Below are 15724 nucleotides of genomic sequence, written 5' to 3'. Positions count from 1 at the left end.
ATCCTCCTGCCTCAGCTTCCTGAGCTGTTGGGATTACAGGTGTGTACCACCACAGCCACACATAGACTTATTTTTTAAATAGACATGTTTTTTTTTTTTCTCTCCCCTTCCCTAGTTTTCCCTTCCCTGATCTCAGGGGAAACAGGATTACTCTTCCTCTCTATCCTAGGCCCAGTTTTCTGTCTTTGAGCACACCTTTAATCATAGGAATAAAGTAATTCAGACTTGGGGGATGGCTCAAGAAGATCTAAGAAATCTCCCAAATTAACAAGTGAATTCTCTCTCTCTCTCTCTCTCTCTCTCTCTCTCTCTCTCTCTCACACACACACACACACACACACACACACACACACACCCATCAGACATACCTGGAATGTAGCCTCTGGGACAAGAGTCCCCTCTGTTTTTTCCCTTTTTTCTTAAAACTGTGTCCTCATTACTGGAGTGGCATTGGGGACAAGGACCAATCTTTTGGTACCACTCTTATTTTACTTTAGGGATGAGCCTCCTTCACTCACTGTGATTCTGCTAGGTTTAAGTCCCCCACCCCAGGATATGTGCAAGACAATGGCCAGCCAATCAGAGTCTCCTCTTCCCTGAACTGTGACCCAACAGGCCAATCAGAGACCTTTTGAGGAAGGTCTTTCTCTGAGCCATTTCCTCCACAGCAGTGGAGAATTGGACCATTCTTGCAGATAAGAGGAGTCTTCTCCTATGTAATGTTTTGAACAACTAATAATTAAAAAAAAAAAAAAAGAGGAGTCCTCTCAAGGCTGAAGTTATCACAGAGGAAAGTGGACCTGAGATGCAGATAGGGAGTGGATGCAATGAGTGATGGATGCAGCCAGCCTTAAGCCCTTAGGGGTTCCTGTTATATAAGCTGATATGTCATGTTTTTATTTAAGCATATTTTAGTTGAATTTCTTTCATATGGAAAAAAAAAAGCCCTAATATATTATCTTTTTGAACTTGGGCAAGTTATTTATCCTCCAGCTTCAGATTCTTCAACTATTAAATTGGGGAGAATAAGATCTCCATTCTAAGTAGATGTAAGATTTAAATGAGATAACATGCATATACATTCAATATATGATTACTATTAGTGATATAGTGATTATATTTTTGGGAGACACAGACAGGATTTATTTGCTCTGCAAATAGTGCATGGTGCACACATGCATTCAGAGGCTTCCTGCTGTGATGGGCTCTCCAAAGATCTGCAATTATTAATTGGAAATCACTGTTCCAGAGGTTACCTTTTGAGTAGGGCAACCTTTATTTTCCTGTCCCCTTCCAGTCTATGTGTATTCTTCCTTTAAGAGAAAGTTTGGTGTTATAGTTTTCTCCACCATGTTCCCATCTAATTAGCCTAGATTCAGGTTACTTCCAAGCAGATTCCCCATCCCTTATTTTGCTAATAATCAAACTTGCTTAGGAGGCATGGTGTTTGGAAGTTGTACATGAACGCTTATTTCTGTAACAAAACTGGAAACACCCTTAACAAGAGGAACTATGGCTGCTGATTATTCACGTGGAATATAATCACAATGACCCACACACATTTCTTGGAGGAAAAAATGTCAACCAGTGCATGGCAGCTGGTTGAATTTTTCCTTTAATGTTCCCTTGCTACTTATTAATTCACTTTGTTGCCTGTGAGCTCCTAAGAGGAGAGAGAGACTGGCAGGAGCTAAAAAGTTTAAGCTGTTTTTTGTAAAAAAAAAAAAAAAGTAAAAGTAAAATAATGTCTATAAGCTTGTTTTAGGCAAATTTAGGTAATTTCCTGGGAACCACTGTCCCAGTATAGTGACCTAATTCCCACTTTGTATTTTTTTCAAATTCATTGTTAAATACCCAGTGATATTGCAGCCTCCCAGTTGCCCTCTCTGAAACACCCTTACCAGCATGTCCATCAGAATTGTAGAGATGAAAATAGTCTACTATGCTATCTGATATGGTGGCCATTAGCCATGTGACTATTGAGCCCTTGATGTGTGGCTAGTGTGACTTAGAAGTTGACTATAAATTTTTAATTTGCATGAATTTATATTTGCAAAACATATTATACATAAATATTACATACTTTTTTAATACTAGAGATTGAACCCAGGGCACTTTACCACTGAGCTACATCCCGAGTCCTTTTTATCTTTCATTTTGAGACAGGATCTCACTGAGTTGCTGAGGCTGGCTTTGAACTTGTGATCTTCCTGCCTCAGCCTCCTGAGTCCCTGGGATTATAGGTGTGCATCACTGCCTGGTGCAGCATGGGCTTTAAAGGTAAATCTCACTGTCTTGAAATTGTCCTTAAGCCATGTGGATCCTTGACTAGCTTGGTGCCTTCAGACAGCCTTCCTCCTAGGATATTTCAGGTGATGAGACTCTTTCCAGTTTCAAATGGCCTCTAGAGAAAGAAATTTCACTAACCTGTTTTGGTGTTTAGTCCTGTCTTCTGGAGGTCCCTACGGGAGGTAGCAGATTCAAAACTGGCATGAGTCAGATCTGGGCACAGATCTCAGCTTCAGATGGCACAATCTCTTTACATTTTATGGGGCAAATACTTAGCACATGTCTCTCTTTTGTAACAAATCACATGGTGAGAATGAAGGAATGGTTTAAAATTCACTCAGTAATATTTCTGAGTCATCCCTAAGGGCAGGGCATGGTGCTAGGCACTGGGAGAAAGGGAGCAGGAGCAGGGTAGAGAGGAAGGAGACATGATTCTTTCCTTGTCAGGACTCCTGATCTAATTGAGAAGGTGGCTGAATCACCACAGTGGTGGCATTTCTTTTCAGTAGGCTGCAATTCCAGGTGATCACTAGAAGAGTGGGTCCAAATTGTGTAACCTCCAAACCAGGGATCATCACATACTACGAGAGAATTACTGGCCCCAATTTCTCTCCCCTCCTGGCATCCATGGTCTCCATGTAGTGGGAATGTCCTTTCCTGTCCTCTGGCTTTGGGCTTGCTTTGACCCTTCAAATAAAGTACAAAAGGCCTGCTGAGGTTTTGCTGGCCCTTGTGTGTTTTTGCATTCACCAGGAGAAGTACATCTCTCAGGCAGCTACTGCATCTCCAGCCTGGACTGCAGAATGAGCACACTTGGAACAGAGATGCAGGGAGAGATACCGCTCAGTGGTTAGCATAGCATTAGAGAAGTATCTATATTAGACAGCTACAGGATTCTGCTGCAGGGATCCTTATTCCAATGTGGCATTTCGATAGCAATCCTTATTCCAATGTGGAGTTTTGGTAGCAACCGCTAATCCATTCCTTTATTAGGTTGTTGGTCCAGCTGCTACAAGTGACACCCAGCCCAATAGTGGGTTAAGAATGTTCTCTGAGTTGTCATGTAATAAAGCCAATAAAGAAGTCTGGTGTTTCCTACACACACCATCATGTAGAAAAGACAGCAGAATGAATTGGACATAACTTTTCTATGCTCATATGTGACATATGACTAATGTAACTCTACATCATGTACTCCACATCAAGAATGGGATCCTAGGCCTGGGGTTGTGGCTCAGTGGTAGAGTGCTTGCCTAGCATGTGTGAGTCACTGGGTTTGATTCTCAGCACCACATATAAATAAATAAAATAAAGGTCCATTGACAGCTAAAAAATATTAAAAAAAAAAAAGAATGGGATCCTAACGAGAGTAAGTTGTACTGCATGTATGTATGTCAAAAGACACACCACACTTCTTCTGTCATGTATGACTAAAAATAAATAATAAAGAATTAAAAAAAGACACTCCACTGTCATGTATATCTAAAAAGAATAAATACAAATAATAATAAAAAGTCTGGTGGTTCATATGTCAGAGACCCAGGCTCTATCTATCTTCTTGCTCCACCTTCCTCAGGGTATGGCCCTCATCTACATGAAGCCCTCTTAGTATTTCCAGTCTAGAAGCCCCTTGAGGAAAGAGATTCTGTCCTAGTCAGCTCTTAACCCCAATACCAGAAACGGTGTCTGACTTATAACCCAGACTTAGCTCAAGCTGCATCTTTTTCATGGGTTCTCCTTAGATGACCTTTCCCTCCCTGAACCCACACCTCCTTTCTGTATAGTTTTTGCCCAATAGTACATTGGCCCATTTCATCATCATCTTTTTTTTTTTTTTTTTTTTTTTGGTACCAGGGATTGAACCCAGGGGTGCTTAACCACTGAGCCACATCCCTAGCCCTTTTTATTTTTTAATTTAGAGACAAGATCTTGCTGAGTTGCTCGGGGCCTTGCAAAATTATTGAGGCTGGCTGTGAATTCACGATCCTCCTGCTTCAGCCTCTCGAGCTGCTGGGGTTACAGGTGAATGCCACCTCGCCCAGCTCCATCACCTTCTTCTTGTATGTTTTATTCCCCAGGCTGAGGATCAAACTCAGGAGTACTCTAGAGAACTCTGTGAGGATGGCCTTAGGCCTGAGCCTAAGCAACTCCATTTTAAAAGCTCCAGTTTGAAACCTGCAGTCTCATCAGGCAGCCTAATGGAGCTTCCAGGATGGCCCTCAGGCCCCCACCTCAATAAACTCAGAGTGAAGCCTCTGGCAGAAGAGGGAAAGGTGCCCTATAATTGGGAAAGGCGAAAAGATCCACCAGATGTTTTGTTTTTAAATATTTATGTTTTAGTTGTAGTTGGACACAATATCTTTATCTATTTCCATGTGGGGCTGAGGATCGAACTCATGGCCTCACATGTGCTAGGCAAGCGCTCTACTGCTGAGCCACAACTGCAGCCCCCAAACCAGAAGTTTTAATCCCAGAGTAAATGATGTCACTGAGAAATCCAGTGGCAGCTGATAAGGATTGAAAGGGGGGTCGAAAGCCCCCAAATATAGTATAAATAATAGAGCAAATGAACAGACATTTATCCAGCCAATACTGATACACAGAAGCTGGAGAGCTTGATGAGGACTTGGACTGACATCCCATCACTTGTCATTGTTTGCCTGATCCTCTGCAGGTCTCACCGCTCTCAAACTCTACAGCCACATCTTGACCCTGGTGAGAGTTGCAACTTCTCCCTACAACCCTCTCCTCAACCTCAACTAGCAGTCAGCTCCACCCCAGAAGCCTGCCTTGGTTCCTGATCTGATCACCATGGTCTGAGTGAGTGTGCATCTGCTGGACTTAAAAGTCTAAGGCTTGAGACTTTTGATCTGACACTTGAACTTAGCATGCAGAGGGAATGTCTGCCATTAGCCTGTCATGATTAGTGTGTTTGCAGTGCTTAGAATTAATTATCTAGAATTGTTTGCTGTGAATGAATTAATCTAGAATTGTTTGCTGTGAATTGATTGTCTATTGCAGTGCCTTAAGCATTAAGGATTGTTTTCTTGATTAAGAACCTATAGAGTGAAATTTTTTTAATATCTTTTTTTATTTTTATGTGGTGTGAGGATTGAACCCGGGCCTTGCACATGCTAGGCGAGCACTCTACTACTGAGCCACAATCCCAGCCCTAGAGTGAAATTATTGATTTGAGTGAATAAAACATTGAAAAGGGCAGAAGCACGTGGACATTCTTTATTTCTCCCCCTCAACCGCATAAGTCGCACCTTGTGCCCATTGCGACAACCACTGAGCTCTATCCCCAACCCTTTTCATTTTTCATTTTGAGACAGGGTCTCACTAAGTTGCTGAGGCTGACTTCAAACTTGTGATCCTCCTGTGTGCCACTGTGACTGATTTATCTTCTTTGAAAAAAATGTCTCATTTGTCTGACATATTTTACTGGAATTACAGTTTTCATTAAATGCGTTAGCCACTGGCCTTGTATCCACTTCTATTGAGAAACTGATGTGACTCCATTTTTGAAAAATAACAGCAGCTTCTACCTCAAGACCTGTCCTAAGGAAGGAGGTGTGACCCTTGTCTTTGGAAAAACCCACAGAGCACTCCTAAGCACATACCCACCGTGCTGAGTTGTTTGTAAATAACAGGACAGATCTGTGGAGCCAGGTGTCCCTGACTTATTAGGCTAGGTGAAGACCCACAGCAATCCCCTAGAGACCACCAATCAGCATGAGACAGGGAAAATACCTGGGATGTCAGATGACCCCCCAGTAGTTTATGGTGGTTGATAACATGTTGGGAAACCATGTAGTTTAGCACGTACACCCCTCGTGGCCTAAACCAATCAGTTGAAAGGAATCCCCCTCTTGTACTAACCAATCACCCCTACCCAACTTGTTCCTGCCAGTGAATGTGCTAATCAATGTTAAGAGTTGTTGACTGTCCCGCGGTATTGAATGATTTGCTGTGTGATGTTGTGATGCATAGAGTATCCTCCCAAAACTACTAACCAATCACCCCTACCCAACTTGTTCCCGCCAGTGAATGTGCTAATCAATGTTAAGAGTTGTTGACTGTCCCGCGGTATTGAATGATTTGCTGTGTGATGTTGTGATGCATAGAGTATCCTCCCAAAACCTATAAAATCTCACTGGACAAAGGACCGGGACTCACTCCCTGGGACCGCTGCATCGGAAACGGTTGTGAGTCCAGGCTCGAGCTTGCAATAAAGACTCTTGTGTGATTGCATCGATTCAGTTCCTGGAGGTCTACTGGGGTCCCACGAATCTGGTATTACACTATTATTCAGGATTCAGTTAAGATCTGGTCTTCTGAGCTGTTATTTACCCCTTGGTAAAATGGAGGCAGCCATGTTTTGTACCACCTGGTCCTGGACACTCCTCCTCTTCTACATGTATGCACCCTTTCAGTGAGGGGTGCATACTTGGTCCAATGACACATAGCTCGTCCACAGACTGGACAGACAGAGATTCTGGACACTGGCACAAACTCAGCCCCATTTAGGATGAGCTAGGAAAGGCAGACACTCTCTCAGGAGTTTTACTTTAGAACGATGGTTAGAGTAGCATTTGAGATTAATAAGAATTGTACACACTTGAGATAGTGATACTAAAAAGCATTCTCTAAGCCTCATTGTGTATGTCAAATTTGAAGTAACATAAATATGCAAAATAGTAACTTCTAGCTGTTCAGACTCCAGGGTTGAGAGAGGAACATGGAATGATTTATAAGGAAATGTCTAGGTTCCCTTTGTTCACAGCCTTTACAAGCCTCTAGGAATTTCCGTTGTTTCTGTGCTCCTGTGTGCTCTTTGAGCTTCTTTGACTGCAAAAAGGGAGATTTATACACACAGCCCTCTGAAGATTCCTTTGGCCTACAATCAGTATAAATTCTTTATTCCAGTCTTTATCCCAGTGTTCTTCTGCTGCCAAACCTGGTCTCAAAAACCTGGTCTTTATCAAATAGAGAACCATGGCCATCAGAAGGAAATAGAAATTTTATTTTCTTTCTTTCTTTTTTTTTTTTTGTACTGGGGATTGAACCCAGGGGCACTCAACCACTGAGTCACATCCTCAGCCCTATTATATTTTATTTAGAGACAGGGTCTCACTAAGTTGCTTAGCAACTTGCCATAGCTAAGGCTGGCTTTGAATTCTTGAGCTAAAGTGGCACCCCCTTTCTCCACAGAAAAGCCCTCTTCGCCATGGCTGATTTTAGGACTGTCAGCAAAAGAGTCTCTGCGAAAGAGTCCAATGTAGATAAACTTCCTATTTTCATGTTGCCCTGTTTTACTTGGCCACTGGCGAAGAAGATACCAGCACTCCAGGTGCTGGACACCCCCCCTTACTAGTTTTTCACAAACATATCCAGTATAGTACTTTGTAGAAATGTGCAAACAAGGCCTCTGGCCTTGAGCTGGGGTTTCACAGAGATGTCTACATTTTTAAGATAAGTTATAAATGGGCTCCATGGTAACAGCTGGCAGGGGGAGGAAAGAAGAGGGAGAAGAAGCTCTCCCCTTTTCAGGTGTTGTCCTTGAAGAATTAACTTGCCCAGAACAGTGAAAGAAAAAGCTGCTTTTATATGAACTTTTGCAGACTGTGAACTTCTGAGCCCTTCCCCTTACATGCTGGGTATAAAACTCTGAAACTCCCTGAACTTGGGGTTCAGGGGATTAATTGATTACAGCAAAAGCTGTGCCCTCTGAAACTGTATGCAGCCAAACAAAACTGTTTCCTGCTGTCTTCGGTGTCCTGCCTCGTTTGTCCCTACAACAGAGCCACTGGTATTATAGGTGTACACCATCATGCCCAGGCAGGAAATATAAATTTTAATACCATTTTACAGCTCAGCCTGTTCCGTAAAAAGGAAGAAAATAATCTGAGTTTCCTATGTGCAGGCCTAAGGACTTCTCAGACCTTATTTAAAAAGCCCAAATTGCACCAATCCTCCATGCTAAGTGAGGCCAAATCTCCTCTCCTTCAAAGTTCATTAACTAATGGGAGGCTCAACACAGATCAAGATTCACTACAAAAAGGGGTTCCATGTTCTCCCAGGGAATTACAAGTCACATGGTAAGGGTAGATAATCCAGAGGCTTGCATTTTTTTTCATGGCCACCCATGAAAAAGCATGTGGGTTATGACCAGACTGGTAAGGCAGCAGTTAAATCCAGAGGTCATGCATGGAAGGAGGGGTGGAAACCGCTGAACGCTAGAGGCTCCAGCACTGGGGGGACAGTTCCTTGGTGCAGGCACCTATGGGTTCTGCTCTTTTATTGGTTCATTTTGTTGTTCAGAGGAGAGCCTTGTCCTCAAATATTGTTGGGAGATAATGTCTCATAATTTTCCACATCCAAACCTGGCCTGATTACAGGGGGAATGAAAAAAGGGACTCCAGAAGAAAAGCAGTTAAAATGCCCTATGCATGAGGTTTGCCTCTCAAGCTCAAAACAGCATCTTCCCTTACTTAACTTCTGTCAGATCTTGATCTCTCCAAGACTTGCATCTGAAATGTAAATTGTGGAGGCCTACAGAGCTTGCAAGATTCACAAGGCTTGTAGAGAAATGGTTGAGACCAAAGGGGGAGGGGGAGGGGGAGGGGAAAGTATCACTTTTAAACTCAAGTTGCTTGTGGGACCTAAATGGCTGGCAATCTTATCTCTTCTTGCCGTCTACCATGTTGCTTTCTTAACAAGTTCCTCCCTAAACACTACAGCACGGGGATCTCATACATATATAAGACCTCTTTACCTCGAAAATCATTACTAAGGATTTCAGAGCTCTCTAATTTTTTCAGTATCTGAACTGACTCTAATCTGAGCCAGAAGAGCACACTGATCTGATAAAGATGTTCTGCTTTCTCTTTTACTAGAGTAATTATGGCCGTGTCTTTTTTTTTTTTTTTTTAAATAGAATTCCTGTTTTTACGTTTGATCCTGTGTGCTTAAATTAATATATTTTTCTGATCAGTCTTTTTTAAAATATCTTTTTTAGTTGTAGATGGACACAATGCCTTTAATTTTATTTGTACTTTTATGTGTGGTACTGGGGATCGAACCCAGTGCTTTATGCACGCTAAGAAAGCACTCTGCCACTGAGCCATAATCCCGGCCCTCGGATCAATCTTATTTTATTTAACTATTGAATTTGTTTTTTACAATCTGTTTTTGTTTAGAGGCCAATTTTCAAGGGTTAGCTCTCAAATGCATTGGGAAAATCTCCTTCACAAAATCCTAAAAAGGATTTATATATGGAGGTGTTGGTAATAAATCTAATAGTCATTAAGGACAAGTGGCCACCTGAACCTTTGATTTCAGTGTCCACCATGGCTGCCAGACTTCACACATAGTATTTCCAAGTGTCTAGGCCTACCCTATGTTTAAATCATAATGTAAAAGTCTGATAGGCTCTATTTTAATTTCTAACAGGTCAAATCTAATAGAGTTTTTAATAAATATCTGCAGCGTTGCCTCCTGCCTGTGGAAATCTACCTCCACACAGCTATAAGATCTTTGTTTCCTGTCTGTTTTATGTATGTGCACACCTGTGTATTGTATTGTGCCTACAATATGTGTGCTTATGTCCATGTACATATCATACATATCATGTACATTGGCATATAGATAAATGAGTACTAAATCAACATTTAGAAGAAAAATGGATCCAAATATCTTTTTTAGTTCATGTGACTTAAAAAAAAGGGCTCAATTTAAAAATGGATGAGAATAAAGATGTCTTTAAAATTGCTAACTAATGGGGCTGGGGATATAGCTTAGTTGGTAGAGCATTTGCATTGCATATACAAGGCTGTGGGTTCAGTTCCCAGCACTACCAGTAAAATTGCTAACTCACAAGTTTTTCTAGGTGGTCAGATAATTAACAGAGTGTTAGTTTCTATGAAATGTGTACAACGTAACATCCATTGCTTTTAGGATTTTTCTTCAACAAGGAAGAGATGGATAGTACATTCACTATACTTGTCTAATATTGGTTTTTACAGTTAGAAATGAGTAAATTAGATTTATCATCAATGGGATTAATCTTTATAAATGTGTTTCTTAGAGACATCTGATAAATTTACAAAGTTAAAGTGCTAAAACATCAACGGCTAAATATAAAATTAAGCTAGGTACATTGGCACATGCCTGTAATTCCAGCAACTCAGGAGGCTGAGGCAGGAAAATCATGAGTTCAAAGCCAGCCTCAGCAAAATTGAGGCACTAAGCAACTCAGTTGAGACCCTGTTTCTAAATATAATACAAAATAGGGCTGGGGATGTGGCTCAGTGGTCAAGTACCCCTGAGTTCAATCCCTGGTACCAAAAAAAAAAAAAAAAAAAAAAAAAAAAATCAAAATCAAGTACTCTTGACTTCTTAAATTCTATAAGGTAATATATTTAAACATTAAATGTGTTTTCATAAATTAGTAAATGGAAAATGGATTGCTTTGTTTCTGTGTCTTCACTAAAAACAAGGTTACTAAGAGTTAAGGTTCTAGCAAGTGTTAATTTGTACACAAACAGTATAAGAGGTTTCAGTTGGGTTTCAATTAAAGTACTATAAGAACATAAAAGTATTTCATCTTATTAAAATAATTTATCTAAATTAAAAAAATTTTATAAGGGTTGTTTCAGAATGAATTTTTAAAAGGGGTCAACAACTAGGAAATAGATATATGTTTTAATATGAAAGTTGAAGGAAAAAGAAATGTTTCTGGATGGTAAAGTAAAAAGTTGTAAAATGTCTAAGTAAGTTGCAAAAGGTTTATAGAGGGCAAATTTCAGAAAGTTAGTGTAAAACTTAGTTATATATATAAGCAGCACAATCAGTTAAAGTTATTCAAGGTTTTCCCCTAAGGTCAAATATTAAAACATTAATCTGTTCTTATCAAGATAATTTCTTATGTCTGTTAAGTTTTATTATTTAGAGGAATTAGTCTTAAAGGAATTACGGTTTATACAACTCTGGTTAAACAACAACTGTTATTTTAGAGTATTATACTACATTACAGATTCTGAATTTTTCTTTAAAAGCTAAACTTAGTTAATATAAGAACATCAATGTAATTGTGGTGCTGTTACTGGCCTCTTTGTATACTAAATGTATTCATATCTTCCAAGTATACAAATCTTTTAGATATAAGGTTTAGAAGAACATTTTACCAAACTGGTATTCTTCAAACTAAAGTTTAAAGAAAAGTTCTGGGATTATAAAAATTATGTTTTACAAAAACTATGTTTCTTAGTTCATAGCTATTATACAAACTAAATATGTTTTTACTCTTGCTAATTTCATTTTGTATTTTAAGGAAAATACAAACTTTATAATTGTTATCTGCTAGTGCCTTACAAAAGTATAATTTCTAATGTAACAACCTGAGTTAATTTGAGAGAATAGGCCATCACCTACAGGACAAACAGGATATAAGGCTAACTTCCAGTACTAATACTGATCCCAATTAAATATAAGGGGTAAATAATTGTTAAAGGTATAGATATTCAAGTTAAAACCCAGTACTTTTACTTTGAGACTAGTGAAACTAGCTTGCTGGGATGTTTAAGATCAAAGCTTAGAGACTAAAGTTAAGGAAGTAAAAGGGCCAGGAAAGAAAAGAGCTGATATTTGGCTCTTGCCCTGTTAGGTCAGCTTGAACACAGGGAATAAGGGGACTTCTCTAAGGGCTTTTGAGACTTTGGGTCACATGACATTCTGATCAGAGGGATTAATGAGACCCTGGAGAACAGAAAGCCAACCAATGCACATGCTGCAAAGAGGAGGGTCATTGTAGAGGGAGATATCCATGATGCTTCCAAGGGAAGCCCTATGGTCAACAAGACCCTCACCCATTGTGGCAGATAGCACTAAAGGAACTAAGAGGCTGCTGTCAAGTTCCCAAGAGCGACCCCCCCTGAGGGAACTCAGCTAACTCTTTTTTTTTTTTTTAAAGAAAAAAAACTTTATTCATTTATTTTTATGTGGTGCTTAGGATCAAACCCCAGCTAGGCAAGCGTTCTATCACTGAGCTACAACCCCAGCCCTCAGCTGACTCATAACAATAGATAAGAACAAAGTCAATTTGACCAGCTAAAACAGTTGTAACAAAAGCATAGCCCTATCCAGGCATTTAAAAGGAAAGACAATAGTTATTTTAACGTAAGATGTACATTTGTGTTAGCCCCACCAAGAATAAGTAAGACTGGAGGCTACAAAAGAGGGATTCTTAGACAGGAGTACCTAATAATTATCAAAAGAGATTATCAGAGTCAGAAGTTTTTTTAGTCAATAGTCAATTTAAGGGCAGGGGTTGTGAGTCAATGGTAGGGCACTTGCCTAGCATGTGTGAAGCACTTGGTTTGATTCTCAGCACCACATTAAAAAAACAAACAAAATAAAGGCATTGTGTCCATCTACAACTAAAATTATTTTTTAAAAAATTAGTCAATTTAAGGCTACAAATCTTTCTAACTTTCTACACAAGTAGGCCTGATCTGTTTGCTAGTATGATTATCTAGCCTTAAGTGACAGAAATAACTGGATCTCTACTAAACATAAAAATCAGAAAACTACATAATTAGAAAACTACATCTTATGGGGCATCCATGACATTATAAAAACTAAGTGTTGAGTTTCCATTCTTTAACTCTGGCAATGTAACTAATATCCTTAAAGATTTACATTCCCAAATAGAGGTCATGTCCCTCACTGGCCTTGTTATAAGATCAACTTCTTAGATCTTACACCTCCTGGTGAGAGATTACTGATTTCTATCAGCATTATGATATTCATTGACATGTTCCAGATGCCGTGACATTTTTTTCATATTAATCTTATTCCAGTACTCATCTTTTTCTCACAGAAGCATCTACCTCTCCATGACTTTAAAATCTGTTGCTTCCAAAACCAAACTTTTAACATCGACCCTCAATTGGAACTCAAAACATTTCTAAAAGGGAAACCCAAATGGCTTACCCCCGTCACCCCTCTCAGCCCACAGCAGCCAGAGCAGTCATCAATCATTTCCCCTTATTGCAGAAAGGGCTCCATTCTCAGAGGGGGGATTGGTTGAAGGGGGGAAGCAAAAGAACAGGCAATGCAGGTGATAAATGATTGGGTTGGGAAAACGGGGGCTGATTCAAGAGGAAATAAAATACTAATACCTACCTTTCCTCCAACCTATTGCCAAGGATCCTCCCTGCAAAGAGCTGTCAATGAATGCTCCCCACCCTGCGACATCCCGCTTCCTGCCTGTACCCCTGGAAGGCTCCTTTCCCACATTCTGGTCATATAGGCAAGATAAGGGGAGGAAGGGGGGTATGAGAAGGAAACCTGAAATGTGTAAAAGCGCAGGACACTGCCACTCTCTTGGACACTGTTAGATATAGAAAATCAAAACCCGAAGACGGTGTGGCCTGGGAAAGGGGAGTGAAAAAAAAGCCATACATTGATAGCTTGAATCTCTTCCAAGATAAATCCTCTCCAGGTGCTGGCCACTGACCCAATCCCCATTGCAAAAACCCAAATTCTTGAGTGCCCAAACTGACACACTCATTAAATCACCTCTATAAGCCTATATAAGCCCAAACTCCTCCTTTGGTCAGTGGCTCATTTTTCCACCAGGAAAATGGGTCCCGCAGAGACCCTGTTGCCCATTCCTGCATAGCCTATTCCTGCATGAAACTTTGTTCTTGAATAAAAGGCTGAGATGATCCCTTAAGTTTGCTTCTGGCCTGGTCTTTTTGTGCTAACAGGCACCAACTTGGACCCCCACCTCTGCAGAGAAGCCTCTGTCCCTCTCTCTCTCTGTTCTATTCTTTAAATAAAACTTTTTGTGCTTGCCTTGGAGTTTCTTGGGTGTTCAGTCTTCAACACTGGGGGAACAGGATTCAAACTTGATTCTCAACACAGGTATCACTAAATGTGATTTATTACCAACTTTGTTGCTAAAGATGGGAGTGGAGGAATGCTTGCATCTTTTGCAAATTATCACTTGTAATCCTGTAGTTGTGGATGGTGCTGGATGAGGCAGGAAGTGGGTAGGTTTGGGGTTGGATGGAGTTGAAGGGAGCTGAGTACACATGTGACCCTAAGTGGGGTCAGGAGAGGCTGATGCAGTCCATATGAATGGAGAAGTAGCTTTATACATGTTTTCCAAAATAAAAGCTCAAGGAGGAAAATCTAGGGAAATTACTGCTCTAGCATGTTCTTTACCCTATCCTGCTAGATGTCCAAGGGTCAACATTTTAAAAATGAAAAACCAATAAACCAATATTAATTTTCTACCAGCTTTTAAAGGGTGGAGAATCCCCTACGAAGACAGGGTATATGTTTGCACATGATTTGAAGGCTTGGGAAGAAAAGCACAGCTTGGCCCCACAGTGCAGCAAGTTCAATGATTCAAATATTCTGGCAACCCCAATACCTGATGAGAGGGGCCAGAAGGTGGAAGATCTTCATGGGCATGAGGTCAACTAAGTTTCAAACAATTGGTTCTTGAACCAGAAAGAGCGCACCAGAACAACTGGTATTTTATTTAGAAATCCACACTCCTTGAAGATGATGTGTTTTCTGGCCCTCTGAAAGATGATTATTTACACTGGGGCATGAGGCCTAGAAGCTCTTTCCAACTCTGCACACACTGCCTCTTACAGAAGCATGGCTGCCATAGAGGATTCTAGCTCTAGACCAGCTCTACTTGCCTATGCCCTTGTTGTTTATATACACATATTTCACTATTTACATGTTACTTTTTACCACATGGCTAGGATTGGTTGTGAATTTTGTACCTTTTAATATGAGAAAAAAAAAGTATTTTACAAGCACTGATGAGAAGCCAATATTAGAAAATAAAATTTGCCAGTCGCTTGAGGCAAGACAGATTTACTCTCCGCCCTCAGTAGGAGCAGAGGTCTGTGATGGGGCTTCATCCCTGGGAGAAGAACAAAGCCAAGGTTGTTACTCTTGAAAGGAGCAATTAAGCTTTTCCTTACCTCTTCACTTGAGAATTTTATATCACCCCCAGTCACTTACCCAGCATCCTTATTGAAAATCTCATCCTCATCAGAGGAGTCCTTGTCATGTAGCTTCTGTGCCATGTTTTTCTTACGTGTGGCATTGAGAGGTCTGTACGTATCTCTAAGCCAAAGTGGCTGCCTTAACCAGAAAAAGCCCTCCTAGAAAACAGAAAGTGGAACATTAATTCTGCTTCCTGCTGCCTTCCCTGGCCACAGCACTGGGTTCTCTTCAGATTTACCTGATTTTCACTTTCCGTTGAGCTTCTCCTACACAGAAACCCGAAACAGCTCCTGGGGGGAAACACATGCACAAGACAATTAGTGATGGATGCCATTTTTCATGTCTTTTTGTAATGTGCACCTTTGGTCTTTTTAGGACAAAGCCTATACCTTAGTTC

The 15724-nt window shown here is 40.5% G+C and overlaps 2 protein-coding genes across 5 annotated transcripts in view; one reads left to right on the top strand and one right to left on the bottom strand.

Moving 5' to 3' along the window:
* Positions 1-15724, top strand: part of Wipf2 (WAS/WASL interacting protein family member 2) — a 117252-nt gene that overhangs the window by 2015 nt on the left and 99513 nt on the right. For 2 of the 4 annotated variants that reach the window (XM_071603958.1, XM_071603957.1), the window contains 2 exons: positions 2167-2280; positions 4964-5109. The gene's annotated coding sequence lies outside the window, so the exon portion shown is untranslated. The remainder of the gene's footprint in view (positions 1-2166; positions 2281-4963; positions 5110-15724) is intronic. The other 2 variants (XM_071603962.1, XM_071603959.1) reach the window with 1 other exon arrangement.
* Positions 15080-15724, bottom strand: part of LOC139702515 (leucine-rich repeat-containing protein 37A-like) — a 38538-nt gene continuing 37893 nt past the window's right edge. The window contains 3 exon segments of the mRNA XM_071603861.1: positions 15080-15241; positions 15343-15485; positions 15566-15617. Of these exon segments, the coding sequence (XP_071459962.1) occupies positions 15193-15241; positions 15343-15485; positions 15566-15617 (244 nt within the window). The 3' untranslated portion in view covers positions 15080-15192.

Source organism: Marmota flaviventris, chromosome 17, assembly GCF_047511675.1.
Source record: "Marmota flaviventris isolate mMarFla1 chromosome 17, mMarFla1.hap1, whole genome shotgun sequence".
Classification (NCBI taxonomy): Eukaryota; Metazoa; Chordata; class Mammalia; order Rodentia; family Sciuridae; genus Marmota; species Marmota flaviventris.
This window is presented reverse-complemented; position numbering and strand designations above follow the sequence as displayed.